Source organism: Ornithodoros turicata, chromosome 2 (assembly GCF_037126465.1).
Source record: "Ornithodoros turicata isolate Travis chromosome 2, ASM3712646v1, whole genome shotgun sequence".
Classification (NCBI taxonomy): Eukaryota; Metazoa; Arthropoda; class Arachnida; order Ixodida; family Argasidae; genus Ornithodoros; species Ornithodoros turicata.
The window spans coordinates 96631108-96649686 of record NC_088202.1 but is presented as its reverse complement, the minus strand read 5'-3'; the positions used below and the strand labels follow the sequence as shown (position 1 = coordinate 96649686).

Here is an 18579-nt window from a genome sequence, read left to right as displayed (position 1 = left end):
CCTAGCAACTCTCAGGTATTCACCTGCGTTTCTCACGCCGTAGTGGTTTGAAATTTGAGGTGAACGACGTATTTGGAACATAACAACCAGATGGAAATCAAGCGCCTTTTCCGGTCTCTACTTGGCGCCCGGTCGAAACCCCACTTCCGGTTGTCCACTTCCCGTCTTAACTTGACTTCCGGTATCCACTTCCGGTCTAAGCCTACTTCCGGTTGTCCAGCTCCGGTATATACTTAACTTCCAGTCCGACACTTTTAGCTACTATATGCGAGTGTGTAATTAACCTTTAATCAGCCTTAGTTACTTCCAATTACCCTTTAATTACACTTTCATTCAAGAAGGCAACCGCAGGTTCCCTGAGGTAATCTTGAATGTCATTTAATTTCATTTAATTCCCTTTAATTACGTTCACTTGCTTTAATTACTCCCAATTTTCTTTTAATTGACGTTAATTACCTGTAGCTACATTTGATTACCTCTGGTAAACCACAGTACCCTTCGGTAATCTTTAACTGTCTTACTCCAAATTACATATATCTTACATTCATTACCATTAAACTAAACTTTTTTGCTTGGATTGCCTTTAATTACCTTTAATTACACTCACCTCTTACTCTAAATTACCCTCAACTGCTTCAATTTTATATCATTTACCTTCATTTACATTTACTCTTTTATCTCCCCTTTACATCTCGACTTATACCCCTGCCTCCGTGAGGCTTCACCATCTCTCACACTCACTCTCTCTCTCACTCACTCTCTCTGCGCAACGTTTTGGGTCTTTCGACCACGGTAATTATTTTTATCCAATAACCTCGCAGTAAAACGCGCAGTTTTGCACATAAGGCCTCGTACTGTTGACGACTTTCAAAGATGTGATGACGACCGCGCGTTAAGACCCACTGAGCAGATGCGACGTCCTTGAACTAAGGAGAAATGGGCTACCATGTTGCGGAAGAAGTACCGCACAGTTCACGCTGGCAAAATACGTTCATCTCTTGGCGTTATGACGACGGAAATATTGCGGTAAGCGGCAAACGCAATGTAAACAAAGTGACACGACCTCAAAACGACGTTTTCTATGACATGGCGACCAGTGCAAGAGGGCAGTTTTGCCAAAAGCACCCACTTGACGGTAGTTACAACAATGGCAGGTTTGTGTCACCCAGGGCTGTGATTCCAACAGCGAGACCCGAGACACGGAAGAAAAGCAAAAGACGACACAATCTCAGATGTGCTTGAGTCGTCTTCTTTTTCTTCTGTGTCTCGGGTTTCACTGTTGTGATTATGTACCGGCTTGGCCGCGCCCTGACCCTTGTGCTCCAATACTCGTTTATTTCGTAAATATACCATATAGACGAAAGATTTAGAAAGTTTTAGAAGACACAGCAGTTTGGAAGCAGTTTGGAGCGCGCGCGCCGCAGAAATGCATTTCTCAGCGTATAGTTCTTAGGGACGGTTGCAATCGTACACACATGTGTAAACTCGGTATGGCAATCAGCCATCCCCGTTATGTAATATGAATCGCGCAGAAAATCAAAAATATCATAGTAACGCCTACAAAGAAAGCACGACTCGTGAAAGAGACAAAACTTACTAAACTTAATTTAGCTACACGTCCTTTGCACAGCGCTATTGTCGAGCGCATACCCTTCAGGGAAAATTTATCGCTCGGAAAGTGCTTTATACTTACTCTACCGATTAAGTCTCAATTATATTGAAACTTCGTCGTCACTCAGTGAAGTTGTCGAGCCGAAAGCGAGGCTAATAAAGAAAGAACGAGCGGAGAGTGTTGGGTTATAAAGAAAGGGTTAAGAGAGTTCAGGAAGTAGCACAAGGAAATAGACACGGCTCTGAATCTTCCTTAAATCGATATGCCGATAGGATTCCCTTCGTACAGGCGTAATGCCATGTCAAACACACACACACACACAAACACACGCAAAAGCGCCATGGAAACGCGCTGTACTGAAATGTATGTATCGTCTTCTGTGTTCCCATTGTCTTCAGTATTTCCGAAGTCTATTCACCGAGCTTCATTTCATTTGCGCTGACTTTTCCAGAGTGAATCTTGCTCGAGCGCTATCATTCGGACCATTACGTTAGCGACAGGAAGATTTGTCAGATTGCAGGAGCTTCTTTTAGCTTTGTCTGGAAATATTCTTTCTTGAACAACACGTTCATTTTCTTTTGACATATTCGCTTTGCGCGCAGCTCTTTCACCTTATTTTAGGATTAAAAGTGCACTGAAGAATGACTACCAGTTGCATCACCTTCTTGTATTTCATTGTAGCTTCCGTAGCGAACACATAATAACAACCTTTCATCATCATCATCACCATCATCATCACGATTATGGAAACGGTGTTATGCGAGACATACATACGAGAAAACATGAGCATTACTGATACGAGAGGCTTGCGGAAAATATTGGAGTTGAAAAATAACCAAAGCGATTTGTTGACAAACAAGTCATGGGTATAATTCCATTACCCATCATCTACTCTAGTTACCATTAGCCACAGCCGTGACTGGCCAACAACGGCATGCTGTTACAATCATCACCGCCACCACCTTAATTTCGGCTATATAGTCGTGACGCTGCCTATCCTCTATGGGACTCACAGCGGCAAGCCGGTCTATACTGTCTGGGCGACGCTGATTAACATTTAAAAAAAATAGACAGTTGAAAAATAAATCTCTTAAAAATCCAACTTCCGAAATAAACTTTGAAAATAAATATGTATACCGGATGCTTCACGAACGTCCCCCGCCAGATGAATAATTGCTAAACAGGTGACGCTATCTCAACCCTTTCTTTTCAGTGCGCATCCCTGAGACATCAGCGAAGAACTGAGCAGTGACTGGCTCATTAGCGTAGCCTCATTAAATAAATAAAACTCGTAGCTTTTAAATTTTACTTCGGACACTGTGGGAACCTCTGTTTTACCGATCGGAACCTTCAGCGAAATGTTCCAGCAGACACCCGCGCCGACTTTTAGTGATTTTTGCAGTTATTAATTGGTTTCCGTTTACATTTTCCTTGCGCGGAACAGTTAGCCAATGCGCTCTTAAATGGTTTAGTTCAGCGGATAAATTGTGACAGGGGGAATTGAGTGCGTTTCTTAATGTTCTAATGTAAAGTGTTTATATCAGTACAGTGTGCTGATATAAACACTTCCACCACGACGTTCCTCTTTATGGTTTATCAGCATTAGTTCAGACTTGCACACCTCACCGAGAGAAATGAACTAAATGTTCTTACTCGTTGCCAAAGTATAAAAGCAACGAGTACTACTCATTGCCCCTCTTCTCTCTCTCTCTCTCTCTCTTTTTTTTTTTTAGTGCAGACCGCTGGCAATATCTTTTGGCACAGCCACAAGATATTGCGCAGCAGACGAAACGAATAGCACGGACGGTACCATCTGCTAAGTGCGCCGTATGCCACTCCCGATATTCAAGATTTAAAAAAAAATTAATGAGCCTTCGTTTCGACGTTCTGTACCTGCCCGCCTCGTTCTTGTTAATTCCAGACCTTCCTTCCTCTTCTTCCTGCTTTCTTAAGCCCAGTAGCTACAAGCGTTTCCTTGTTAGTCCGCCGCACAGCTGTTCATTGACGCCCTGGAAGGAACTGTCGTACTCACTCTAATTAGGAAGTGTTCAAGGACACGAGGGCGGTCGGCCTTCGTCCTTGTGATGGGGTAATCCTCTGCAGCACCTATAGGATCTACGTCAGGTTCTGCTTTCAGGCTCTGCTTTCCGCACCTTCGGTACAGCGCAGCTATAATGTGTAAATATAAAATAATTTGTTTGGGGGAATCGTGCTGTCGTGCCCGGCGTCCGACTTGTTGCTGCCTAGACGTCGGGCAGCTCCTTTGTTAGCGTGTTGTAGAAATTCCTCGCTGAGTCGTATCACTTAATGATAAAGGCTTGAAGGAGTTGAGAAACGATGTGCAACCTTCATGTATGCATCGCTTCAACAGCGAAGTTTTGAGGCACCAATCAGTGTTGGGGGGTAACTCGTTACTGTAACTATAAGCTACTTTTTTTGGTAACATTTAACTTAATGAAATACTTCGGAACGATCCGTGCAAGAATTGCTGCACATCGTAGTCGGTGCATAATATCCACTGCATACCTGCCATCAACTTTGTTTCTTTCTCATGTGACAAATTAGGCCTCAAATAAGCGAGCAGTCAAACCGAAACAGGAACGTGGAGAGGAGCCACAGAAACTTTTCTTTCCTAAGGCCAACAACTACAACTTGGGACGGAAGCTTACGGAACACGTCACTCGCGTATTTCTGCAATGGACCGGTAACCTGCAAGAGGTCAAGAAGAGATCGAATAGGAAGCGTGAGACCAGCTATCCTTTCCATTTCTCGGTACGTGTATCCGTCACCTTTTACTGCTAGGATGAAGCACAAATCAAGAAATGACACACCGGTGTTCCGTAAACTTTTGTCCCAAGCTGTAGTATATCACGCCGGTCGTAGCCGTGTTTTTTTTTTCGTTTTTTTTACATTGCCGAAACGAAACAATAGACGAAGATTCGAGATCAGATTACTCAGACACATGGAAAGAAACAGGGGTCACCTGATATCCTGAGGGTCAGGAAACAGCGCAGAAATGATATGACTAATGCACCGGGACGTTGGCTTACCAGAGAATGAAAGAAGTACTCCCATCGACGCTAGGTGGGAGTCAGATTTTTTCAAATTTCAAAAAATCGTTTTTATGATTCCACCTTCGTTTTCAAGTGAGATATTTCACAACCGTGTTCAGTTCGTGTAAATGACTGCGGGAATACCGCAATCCACTGAAATCCATTTGGCTACGAAGTCTCCCTTTAACTCCTTTTTAAGCTTTTGAGCTCCAGTAACTTCTTGAGGGATGAAAGATGATGAAAGATGTAAGTCACTGAAAAGGTTAGCCAGCTGTATCACTCGAACCCACATCTTCTGGACTACCGGTCCAGGGCTCTACCAATTGAGCTAAGCTAACACGCCTTCTCAGCGACTTCCAGGGTGCGTCATCTGAAGGGACACATCTTGAGGAACTCGTTCATTTTTAGGCAACTTTGTCAAAGTAACCTGGAGAAAGCTCCAGGTTCCTTGTCTTCGATTCTCGTCTATAAATATCGCGAGCTGCGTGACTTGAGGCGACAGTAACGTGCACGCCGGTGATATGTGCACGGCGCGTCCGACTCCCTTGTTGTTACGCAGTGAACGTTACAAATTCTGTTTTGGCCGTATTGGGAGGCTCAGGTGTCGCTCATCTTAGCGATGAGCAGTGTATTTATAATGACAGAGGACATTGTGTAGTAGTGCAAAAACATGGCGCGGTTCTGCGACACGTGCGTAGAGGACAACTCATAGAACTTATAGAACATAAACTTGCTTTCTGCTCCGTTCAAGAACCTTGTCACGAGGTCAAAATCATCAAATCCCTCCCTAAAGAAGCACGTAAATGTAAGTCTTCTTTCGTTATATCAGATATTAGTATAGTCTTTGTATATCAAAACTATTTTGAAACGTCTTGCATCGCCCATTGTGAGATCAGCATCTGAATTCACCATAGAAGGGTCAAGAACTAGAAAGTATATATTGGGTAGCAAGTAACTCGAAAGTAACTCGTTACTTTTCTAAAGTAGCTTAGGAACTTTGAGTTCATTTTCATTACGTGTAACTTGGTTAGTAACTTAGTTACATTTCTTGCACAGTGACTTAACTGGTAACGGGTTCCCTTTATCGAGTACCTTCCCCATCTCTTGCACCAATACGCAAGCTGGGCATAGTTTGTTGCGTTTCAAGGCCTAGCCTTCAAAATAATAACTGTGAAGGCGGTGAGATAGTACGGAGTTGCTTCTGTTATGTTGCTGGACCATACCAATAGACAATTTCAGAAAATTCCAGTGCTTTACGTAAATACGTAAAAACACCGCAGAGACGGGACACGAAAAAGAAACAAGTGCACAAACACAGCGCTCTGTGTGTGCACTTGTTTCTTCTTTGTGTCTCGTATCTGCGCTGTTTTACGTAGTTATGTACCAACTTGCCCAAATCTCCGACTTAACCCCCCAGGCAGCACACGACGTCGGGCCGATATCAGCAGCAAGTTGGGCATGTCGGCCTAACATATCCCTGACACTGCCAACTTGTGACCGACGTACGACAGAAGTTGGCAATGTCGGCTTGGTGTTGACCAAAACAAGCGACATGTAGTCTACAATGCCAACTTGCGACTGATATCACTTTGAAGTTGGCAATGTCGGCTGGATGTTGATGGAAAGACGCGACATCTATCCGACACTGCCAACTTGCGACCGATATCACTCTGAAGTTGGCAATGTCGGCACAGTGTTGACCGAAATAAGCGACATGTAGCCGACAATGTCAGCTTGCGACCGATATCACTTTGAAGTTGGCAATGTCGGCTTGGTGTTGACCAACACCAGCGAGATGACGCTGACAATGTCAACTTGTGATTCACATCCCACAGAGATTGACAATGTCGGCTTGGTGTTGACCAACACCAGCGAGATGACGCTGACAATGTCAAGTTGCGATTGACATCCCACAGAGATTGACAATGTCGGCTTGATGATTATAGAAACCAGATACAAGACGCCGACATTGGCAATGTCGGCTCGATGTTGACCGAAGCCAACGACATGGCGCTGACACTGACTTTCCATCGACTTACTTGGTGTCCCGCGCCAAAAGCAAGTAGGAAATACATTCGTTACGTTGATGTCGAGTTACTATTCGAAGCAATTCCTCACTTGAGCCTCGTTTGTATGCTTGAGCGAATTAAACTGAGACACGTCACCTCCAGCATTTTGATTCCGAGACGAGCAGGGCTCTCGAATTTGCGGAAGCTCGTAAGACATGAAATATATAGTATCTGTTTTCGCTTCGAAAGGAACGCCGGTTCCTTTTGAAAGCTTCTTGCACTTCGTGGTCCTAGGCGCTTTCAAACTTTTTTTCGTCTTGCTTTCTGTAACGCCGCGCTCATTGTCCGCCACGGGAAATACGAGGAACAAAGGAAACCATCAGAAAATGAAACGAGTAAGAAACAATGGCAGAAATAAAACGTAGTTTCGTCGCAAATAACCAGTCTAACGTTTAGTTACGATCGCCAACACACGAATACAAATACAAAATTATGTTGGCACAACATCGGTGACAAATCGGTAGCATGTCGAAATAACATCGGCAGCATGTCAAATGATATCGGACCAATATCCTGACCCGATATCTGCCCAACTCTGGGCGGTGTTGCAAAGTGTATGTTGGGCCGATATCGGGGTTGTCGGCAGGAGCACATCGGGGTGCTGCTTGGGATAAACAATTTGAGCACAGGTAGCTCACACACTTCTGGTACATCTCAGAAATTATACGTAGTGCAGAGTTCACATATATGATTATCCACTGGTTAGTCTCATGTCCTCCCAAACTGCGGCAAAAGGCAGCGGATCCTCCGAGAGCCAGGATCATAGAGGTATCGGCCCGCCATCGGCCACTCATCCACAACTGACATCGGCCCACTGCCTCATTGTGACATCGGCCCTGTGTACAGCTGTGATGTCAGCCGGACCTCCGGCGATGTTTCAAAACGGATGTTGGGCCGACATGATGGGTGTCGGCAAACGAGCACTGGGCCGTTGTCAGCCCAACATCGGTGTGCTGCCTGGGGGCCAGTGCTCCTTGTGTATACGCGTTGAATCGTGGGAGATTACTGGAATGAACTGTCCTTCACGTTTCTTTTTCGCTGACATTGACTCCTCGTGGACAATCGGCCGGGAGAGAAGGAACCGAAATAGCTTGGAGACCTCCTTCTCCTTTGTTATCAGCAAGTCCCCATAGTTCAAAGCCGCGCTCAGCTCTCTAGGATTTTCTACGACGAGCCCTTTCACCAGCACCACCGCCAGCAGGAAAGAGATTGATGGCGTATTTCATAGATGGCGCATTTTGGTGAGATGGACATTTGACACATTCGGCACACCTATGCGAAATTGGGGTAGTACAACAGCAACAACTTTATTTTGAAGATGAGGAATCGGGAGTTTCATCACTGGGGGCGATACTCTACCAAAATACTACCCCATGCGATACCCAACGGGGGTAAAATACTACCCCAATGCGATAGTATGTGCAGAATGGAGCTAAACGTATTCGCAGCGCACTGAAGTACACCGGCCTACACTCACCACATAGTGAATATTTTATTACACACTCATCGTAATAAATCAGTATATGTTTTCCATTTCTTTCTTTCTAAGCCTTTGTTGAGGGGCCATGCTTCCCTACACAGATAAGCGCAGCATCCTAAGCTAGGTATTTCATCTCTTGCGGTAATACCGTGATAGAAGGCTCGCTACCTCACTGCTCTGTATGCGGAAAGCTTCTAGAGTTTCTCTCTTGGCTTTCGTGTTAGGCCTCCATAGTAGAGCCGTGTCTTTAAAGCTGGGGCTTCAGCCGCATTTCCTGCAGTGAATTGCTGTGTGCCCTAATGGTACCCCTATTGTCGCTGTTGCAACTTCTCGTAGCCCTGTGTTTAGACACTCCCCGTTTGGCCTTTACAACTTTCTTCACATCTAAGATATGATGATGATGATTACTCTAGTTTTAATGGCACACAGACAACTAACATTAGAAAGATATACTAATACAACGTCGTTGGTGTACGTGATACTTTTTCTGTTTATGCACAATTCCGCAAGTGCTCTTTTTTCTCTGAGGTTGGTTCACTACTTGGCACAATCGAAACAGGTTATTTGGGAGCTGTATCGAAGTTGATACATTCCACACATTTGTCGCGTGTTATCCCTGTCAACTGACGGTGGGTTCGAAGGCATTCGATTGGACTGTGTAACAGGGATGGATACAATATTCTAGTGCTGTAACGAAGCACGCACAGCTCTGGGTGGGTTAGAGAGCCTTGAATCCTGCTGGAATGTTCGACGTACATAGTTTCTCTCACTCCATGACTCCTTTTGCGTGGTATGCTACTTCCGCTCGTGCTAGTCGTGAGGTACTTCATATAACATGAAACTACACAGAACTAGTTAATATGAAACGGAAGATCCTTGTGCGGTGAGGCTTTGTGCTTGCCCGTCTCAGATAAGCTAATTTCCATCATTGTTCACCAAATGCCGTTAAGCTCAGAAATGAAACCACATGTTATTCACGTCACAGTGACTAATTCCGTCGGTGACATTAATGAAAATGGCACGGTACAAACCACTATCGTGCAATGCAGCATGTGTAGTAGCTTAACCACACCGTAGCCTGAAGAAACTGTTGTTTTGCTTTTAGATGCTCAATGTTTGAGACGTGTAAAACGACGAAAACCTCGAGACAAGGAGTAAAAAGGAACACACGAAACTAAAGCCCCTATACATGTATATATATGTAAAAGTAGCGGGAGCGTTTGAGGATCACAGCTTTCCTCCTCTCTCACGCGGTCTACGGCGTATTGCCTCTTTCATTGGGCTTTCGCTATCACGTGGTGCGGAGCCTCTTTCGTAGCCGCCATTCCGGCTGCAGAAAGCAGGAAGACGTTGGGACTGCCAATGGCAAACTATACGACTGCGCTTGCTTCTGAGTTTCCCTGTCAGCATTTTATACAAAAATTAGTTGCTGTGCGTTCGGGTGCCATACCCGATGTGGCGAAGGCAAGAACTATATAAGGGAACGCTATTATACTATATACTAATATAAGGGAACGCCGCCATCTCAGCTTTGCGAACGAAAGGCTTTGCTGGCCGTTCAGTTTTGTCAAGCACACACCTTTATTGCTTTTATCTTAGCTTACGCATGCTGTCGCCGTGCAAAGCTTTCATCCTCAACGCGTAGCCACATTTTGCGTCCTGTTGCGCTGCTGTGGTGAATTTTTGTTTGAGCTCAGGACATTTCACGGATGGGTCACGCTTATGCGGTTAGTGAACATTGCATGAATTCTTGAGAACGTAAAACAGTGCGGCGTATTTGACCAAATAGTATACCGTTCTACTGTTTCTAAATCAACGTACCTCACTGAACAGTGCCGTTTGTTGAAATTCCTGTTGACGTGTGATGCCTTTTTGACAGTGACTTTTTTTTTTGTCCCCAACCACTTCACTTTACTGAACAAAGTTGAACCAACTCGTTTGAACCAAGCAAGGGTGCTGTTTGAATCAAGCGGCTTTTCAATACATTGAAAACATGGCAGGCCGTACAAAATTTCAAGATTGTTCGAAGTAACTCAAAGTATGGCTTATCGGAACTTTAATAAAGGACAGCCTAATTACTTAAGCAATGACCTACGACAGCTACCCCTACATCTATTCTTATGACATCGATATGTCTCTACTATGGAAAAGAGACGTTTTATAGAGACGTTTTTTTTTCCACAGTATATGCTTTATGAAACGACAAACAACTGGGAAACAAAATAAAACAAGCAAACGAGTATAAGGGCGTCCTTTCAACCAGATTATTCAATGAGGAGTTTATAAAAATTTATACATAATCATCCGTCCAGCGGTCTTCATCTACAACGCGTGTGACGCCTCAGTCAAATGTACCTGCTCATTGCCACAAACACCTGGGCGCTTTATTTCATGCGTTTGTTTAATTATTTTTTCATTGACACTTCAGCATTGATAGCGGGACTAAATTTCACGAGGATATTCGACGAACTCATACCCAGAACGCGCAACCAAAGTAAATAGTAATGTTTTGCTTGCATGAACACGGCTATACACTCTAAATCAGGTAACGCATATGTAACGGTTAAGTACCGCTTGGCCAAGAGGTACATTTTTTAAGAAATGTACCTCTTAAAATTAAGAGGTACATGCGCCCTCACATGCGGTACATGTAACGGATAGCGCGCAGCGATTTAGGCCTACCCGTCGGGGTGGTTCCCCTCCTCCACGATATATTAACAGCCCCAGGAAGCTACGCTGCACGATAAATATAACAAACAAATACCTTTATTCGAAAATTATATCCATTTCAGGATTGATGCTTATCCATCGCGAGCGTGCATTGTCATGATGCACAAACGCCGAACACACGGGGCACAACGTATATGGATGAACGATGACCACTGCGTCTCTCCTTCACCACTGCAGCTGCTCTGTGGTCACGCTTCTTTATCTCTTCCACACCTTTGGATAGCTGTTCTTCCCCAACTTCCGTTTCTTCCGCAGAACGTAACACCAACCACACTAGACGATTGACTCACCCATTTACGACATCGCTTGACGTAACCTAGGAGAAAATACAATGTAAAAAAAAAATCCAACAACCGAAATAGCTTGCCTGAAAAACATGCCTGCTTGCTTGTGTAATCCAGGTGTAAAATGCACTCTCGGCTCCTCTAATTCACGCATCAACGTTCGTGCATGAAGCACAAAGTTCGTTGTCTCCGTCCCTCAGTCGTTGTGTCCAGCCTGTCGGTGATCAGGACCACTGGGAATCAGAGCGAAGATGAACGAAAATGCGTCGTGAAGACGAATAATTACTTCAGAGATATAATACGCACCTTAAATGACTTCAATCTTGAACGCGTCGAACGAATTTCTTCGAAGACCGAGCAGACTCGTCCTCGCTCCCCGACGTTTCAAAACAAACTGATTTGCAGCGGTTGCAAGAAACGAATTATTCCCAAACATGCGATCCCTCACGGTCATGGGTTCTAGTTATTGCACTTCTTTGACAGAATGATAGTGCTCATCCATTACGGCACTGCTGCATAAGGGAATTTATAGACTGGTATTCGGAATCACACGAAATATTTTTGCAGCGCATGGATATCGTGATAAGGCGTTCGTACTCATGCGCCGGAAACACGCGGTACACATGAGGTACAGCTGCTATAGATCGCGCTTAAAAGGTACCTAGCCGGTACGGATGGGTCTCGGAGCCCTTGTACCGTTTGAATTTCGCAGTGGTCGCGGACTGTACCTGCTGGTTGAGGACTGCACCTCATGTGTACCGCCTGGCCCAGGTGCGGGTCCTCTTTCATGCGGTACATATCGGGTGTCGGATTTAGAGTGTAGCACTGTTGAAAGATGAAAGTGACTGAAAAGGTTAGCCAGCTGTAGGGATCGAACCCACATCTTCTGGATTACCGGTCCAGGGCTCTACCAGACTCAGAACATCAGTTTCTCTCTTATAGCACTGTTGTCGTCTGCTACGGTACAGCAATCCCGGTGGCGCCACTGTCGAGGGGAAGGGAAAGAAGCGAGTGTGTGGGGGAGGGAAGGAGTAATTGTCGCTACTTTTAGTATTCAGGGACTTTACACACAACATGTTCTCAAACACAGCAAAAACTTTAAAGGGGCACTAAACAGCTCGACGAACATTCTCCAGTTATTCTGCTCTACGAAAGAACGTGACTCACGATATCAAAATGTCAATTCATTCACTTCTAGAGAGCGTCTTTGCCACGAAACAATGCCATTGAAAGAGCATAATTCGTATGAGTCTCTCCTTCATACTTGGAACAGGGCACGTCACCACGTTCCAACTTATAGCGAAACCGCATTCCTGGCGCTGGAGGTGCGGGGGATTTCAATATCCCAGGCAATGACAGGTCCCACTCAGACAAGCTGCAGCTCGCGAAGGAACCCGTTGCGGGCACGTCGCGGTGACCTCGCGGAGCAATACAGCACTGAACGCATAGTGCGCACATGAAATGGAACATTGCCTGCTTTTGGTATCGTTTGATGTGGCTACCTTGGGATTGACAAGTGGAAAGATGTTTATTATCGACTGAACTTCCCGATATCACAACAAAATCAATCTATAAGTGTCCGGCATTTTGAATGGTTGATGGACGTGAAAATGACGTGTGGCTATTGTCGCAAAGGCATTGCGGGACAGGCCATGAGCGCGAAAGAGTGCAGCGAATATTCGGTCGGTTTGGATCCTTTATTTAGTTTTTTGCGACAATAATTTTTGGAAAACGTTCAGCGTCAGCAGCGTATCGCAACCCATTAAAAAAAGTCGAGAACGTGTTGTGTGTGTTACTTTTTGCTCCTCGTCTCGGGTTTCTCGTCGTTTCACAATGTCCCAGCACGCCAGGACCCTAGCAATTTTAGCTTTGAAATGTGTCTCGTTTACATTACAGTGAAACCTACACGTGTCAAGATAACCTCTTCTGCGCGGCCAGTGTCAGCTGGAGAACGAATGGAGCTCCGCTGTCTCTCCGAAGGAGCCAAGCCTTACGCTCAGATCACGTGGTTTAAGGATCATCAGCGTCTGTCCCACGCTCGAGACGAGGTCTCAAAAGTGGGCAACTTCACAGCAAGCATTGTAACATTTCCAACTACGCTAAAGGATAACGGAAGGAATGTTACCTGCCGAGCGGATAACCCCCACTTGCCCAAGAGTGAGCTAATCGATGTCTTCATCCTCAACATACACTGTGAGTATTCTTTTTTCTTATTCCGGCAGACAACAACAACAACTTATTCTGATCTCGTCATAGAGGAAACCTGGAAACAATCCCGTCACGAGCAATTTCCCCCGACAGGTGATCTGTAATTTCGATGCGGGTTAGGAAGACACTAAACTCAGTCTAGCACCCTGTACATGATGGTGGAATAAGTGCAAAACGTGTCATTATTATTTTTTCTTTTCTTTTTTTTAGGTGGGGGGGGGCAGCAACGTGTGAGAAGGCCGTGGTAAAATTACGTAAACAATGTGGAAGTCTTGTGAAAGCTAACAATGTGGAAGCCAATGTAATCTAGCCATAATCATCTCACCACACCTTCAAACGGCAGATGTCTGTTGTGCCTGTAGAACGTAGTCGTGGGGGCGGAATCAAAAGACGACCGACCAGTCCAAAGAACACCAGTTTAATGCTCATGGACACCTCACGCGCCAACTCCCCGAAAACCTGTTTTGTCGTCTTTCTGTCGCACCTTCCCCCTTCAAGATTGTTAACAATTACTGTCTGTGAAGTCTGTACCGCATGGGCTTCCTCACCCAGCGGCCAGATCTCGTGTATCCGACACCTCCGGTGGTGTGCCGGTGCCCTGATCTCGCAACTCGGCGAAATACAGCCTGACAGGACATTCCGCATATGCTTTTCTTCGAGATTCCTGCTGGTTCGGTGCCTCACTTCCCACTAGCTGTGCACCAAATAGGATCTCGGACTGCCGGCAGAATAACGCCTTGTGTAGAAGCACCCGCTTAGATCTGAACTCGTGCTCTATCTTGCAGTGGTGGTCGTTGCACAACTCAATGCCGAGCTTCGCACTGCACCGCTTGGGCTTGTTGTTTACCCGATATATCGCCAACGGTACCGCTTCAACTGTGGTCATGCAGGAACTAGTGTGCTTAGGACTACCGGAACATTGCCCTACAGTCGCCGACCCATGAGCAGCTCCGCCGGAGAACACCCACAGGGCCTGAGGAACTGCGCACGTTTACGCTTTTGACATATGACAGTATTTTCAAATTATAGGTAATTCGTCTTATTTTGTACGTGCGCACTAAGCACGCGTGTATGCGGCATTTCGGGGAACAGTGGGTGCCTGATGAACTCTCAACATCCGTCTTCTGCTCATACAATGTATTACATCAAATTTCACAGAAACAACGCACTAATTCGCGTCAGATTTTCAACGTTGTTGTCGGTGATGAAACGGAAGTGAAACGGCACTATAGTTTCGGAATCGACCGTGACGGATGCGACAGTCCCTTTAAGGGTCGATTCACACGATGCAACTTTAGTTGCGCGCAACCAGGTTGCGCCACCAGGTTGCACCGTGTGAACAGAGAGACTCTGTTGCGCAACTCGAGTTGCAGGAGTTGCACGGCCGATCGCTCCAGGAGCGATGTTTGCTGCAACTCTAGGTGCAACCTGTCAATCACATGGCTCCTCCTTCCAAGCGCGTCCAATCGGAACGTCTGGCTGCTATGCGCAATTTCCGTGACGAAACTTCCGCGGCGGTAAAGCGGGACGCGCGGACGCTGGAATAATGGAAGTTGAAGCGGCAGTTGAGGTAAAACATTTCAGTACTTTTTCATGCACAGGTGCTTCGTTGCAAACTGTCAATTGTGTTTCTAGTTCACGTGGACAAGCGAGAGAATTCGTCATCTGATAGAGTTCTACAAAGAACACGAATTCCTGCACAACGCGAAGCACCCACATTACAAGAGAAAGGCGCAGCGACAGCAGAAGCTCGAGCAACTGGCAGGAGAACTTTGTTGTTCTGGTGTGTTACTTTGTTGTTTGTGTGTTCTTTGTGTGTTGCGTCATGCTATATCCAATACCCGTACACATACTGGTTCCTTTCTTTAAATGGGCTGTCTGGTGCACTTGTGTGTTCGCGAAGGTAATGAATGTGTGCGACGTTGGCGTACCGTGATTGGATACACATTGTGTTGTACTTCGATATATGTTGCTATACTACAATGAACTTGAGCTCCAACTTGTGCAGAGTTCAAGAATGGTTTGGGCGAGATAAAATACACGGCAAAGGAAATTTATTTACAATCTCTAGCACCATGTGATGCAGTATGCTTTAAAGTACAGCTGAGAGACAAAGTAGTACTTAAGTACTCACCTATGATGTTACAGACACAGTATACTTTTGGTAGCCTTTGGGAACGTGTAAGGCCTCCAGATTTCTCATTGTGGCATATATATCAATGTGACAGCGTGAATATTAAGTTTTTCCTCCACTTTCTTTTCCAGTGGGAGATGTTAAAGCCAAGTTCCATACGCTCCGGACATATTTTGTGCGAGAGTTTGCAAAAGTCGAAAAAAGTGAGAGATCCGGGACAGGGGCCAGTGACGTGTACACATCAAAGTGGGACCTGTTTAGCGAACTTCTATTCCTAAAATCCGGCAATGCGGTTCAGCCGTCTGCGTCAATTCCGGACATCAATCCTGTAATGCTGGCACAGGCAAGTATGGTACAACAGTATGCATTCAACAGTAGCAGCTTCTGACTGTCATGTGATATCTTATGTTGAGACTTGTACACAAACGAGCGTTTCCAAGGAAGGAACAATTGAGATTCTTATTGCTCGCTGAATTAGTTTAATAATTTGCATGTGCCCTGCTGAAGATAAATATGAGGAGTTATAAGTAGAGCCTGAATTTTTAGGCACAAAAAAAAAAAAAAAGAAAAGAACAGGTATGATTTTTTTCTTTTTTTTAATTTGTAGCTCTGGAAGTGCAAACATGAAGTGAATAGCTCAGTTCCATCCCCGAGAATACCATAAATGGGAGTTTGACTGTGTTTACAAATCTGTTACTGCACGATATGCACAGCTTATCCAATGAGTTTTAAAGATTCACACTCCCTCTGCAGCTAATGCAGAATGACGTAAGCCGGGCATATGAATGCAAGCACTGCGCAGGCGATTGTCTCTGAGGTAGTCTGTTTCATGTTCGCACCACAATATACTAAGTGAAAAGGCCTCTGTAAATATGCCAGCTGTCGCTTTCAGGTGTGTGTGCAAATTGTCGTAACCACGTTCCGTGGAACACAGTGTTACGTACCTGGCTGTACAAACATGTACGATGCTAACCAGAAACAGCATTGCACAAACCAATCTCTCCAAGACGTGTGCACGCCGTCAATCACACACGCTCGGCGGTGAGACACCAAGTCTCTGCTGCTCCCTGATTGGCACTGTCCAAGCGACATTTGCAAAGAGGGAATTCCAGAGTGCTCTCAACATCTGCTCTTTTATTACAACTACATACACACACACACAAAAAGTCCTTTGCCTAAGAATCCAGGGTCTAGTTATAAGTCTGCAGGTGCCCTTTATACAGTGCAACAGTGGCATGAAATTATAGGTAACCATTATACAAAAAGAGTGCATAGGTATTCTTAGGGCCCTGTGCTGTAGGACTTGCAGGAACACAGTAACCACTGCGAGACACTTGGAAGTGGAAGTGATGACGTAGCGGAAGAGGACAACGAGGTACAACCAAGACGAAAGAAAAAAAAGAAGACACCTGGGAACATCCGTGAAGAGGTGTTTCGGGAGGCACTTGACCGACTGGTAAAAGAGGATGCACCCCGAGATGCAGACAGTGCTTTTGGTGAAGCTGTGGCAGGTTGTATAAGGGACCTAGATGAATTAACAAAGGATATGATAAAAGCCAAGGTAATGGAACTGATCTTTCAATTGAAGCACAATGTACAAGTTGTACAACAGCTGAAGTAATACTGTAGAAGTGGGTTTTTTTCGCGCTGAATTATTTTTCGCGTTTTTCGCGCACACCTCCAAAATCGGGAATTTAAGTTCCCGCAAATACCTGACCCTTTCTACTCCATGTAGCGTAGGCAGTTTAAGCAAGCGCAGAAGATTGTTTTATCCCATCAGGCAAGATGAAAAGAAATGAAAATTCATCATGCTTTTGTTACTCCTATAAACGCTTTGCACTATACATGCACTATACCACTATACCACGAAGCCAGAACATGCCTTTCCCCGCATTCTCAAAACCAGCTTAAATGATAGTACCACATCTCAACCGAACTGGTCAGTGCCCCGAGTGATAATTAATAAGAACTGCTAAAATAAACTGGCTAACTTGCACACGGCCAGTACTATGGCCTCCTACAGGGTCCCAAAAGGCCATTTGACAGGGCCTTTCCTCCCATCTCTGTGAGGAGAAGAAAGGAATAGACCTAGAATGCCGCAATCCACGTGAACAACGGATGTCTTAGTACGTGCCGAAATATGCCCGAGAATTGATGGCGGCACGATATGCAAGAGCAAAGCACTCCCGGAAACCTGTGTCGCGAATTTAAGTTCTCATAAATCAATCCACAAAGCAGCTCTGCTCGAAAACGCAAAAATATTTTTCACTCGGGAAAAAAACACTTCTACAGTATCAGATTTGAGAAGCCTCTGTGATAATCCAGAATGGCCATGCCAAGCCTGTGCAAAGTTTTCCATTTACTGTACCTGTTACTGTGGTGTTGAAGTGTTCATGAAGCACTATGCACAATATTTATTGATGTTTTATGGCATTCAGTCATCACGTTCTCTATAGACTAGTCAAGATTTAGCTGTGTAAGCTGTAGCTCAGAAAACTGTGTTTCCAGTGGAGACGTGCAATATACTGTTTCACAGTTCCTTGATAATGTGATACTTTTACGTGCTTTTACTTTTTACTTTTACGCTATGTGCAATATTTTTGCATCAGAATTTAATAAAGTTGAAAAGCAAAGCAAGTTGTGGAGTCCTACCTGACCATCAGAAGTTGTACAAATATTTTTCCTGCCATGGAACACTTCCTTCATGGAGAAAGTAGTCCTGCAGCTCGTCCCGGATGTGGCGGGCCTCTGTGGATGCATGCATACCACGGTGCTGGAAAGACTGCAGGCCTTCTTGGCTTGAGGCTTCACCCTCTAGTACGGGCGTGCTGCTTTCCTCCTGGACTTCTTGTGTCTTCAAGAAGTTGTGGATGGAACAGCGGGCCAGTGCCAGCTTTGTAGCGTTCCTTGGTGTCGCTTGAATTCGCTTGTGGAGAATTCGGAACTTTTGTGAGAGTACACCAAAGTAGCACTCCACCATCCTCCTGGCAGTAGAGTGCCTGTAAACAA

The 18579-nt window shown here is 45.1% G+C and overlaps 1 protein-coding gene across 1 annotated transcript in view; it reads left to right on the top strand.

Moving 5' to 3' along the window:
* LOC135385817 (hemicentin-2-like) overlaps positions 1-18579 on the top strand; it is a 317127-nt gene that overhangs the window by 203922 nt on the left and 94626 nt on the right. The window contains exon 5 of the mRNA XM_064615350.1: positions 13125-13421. Coding sequence (XP_064471420.1) covers positions 13125-13421 — 297 coding nt within the window. The remainder of the gene's footprint in view (positions 1-13124; positions 13422-18579) is intronic.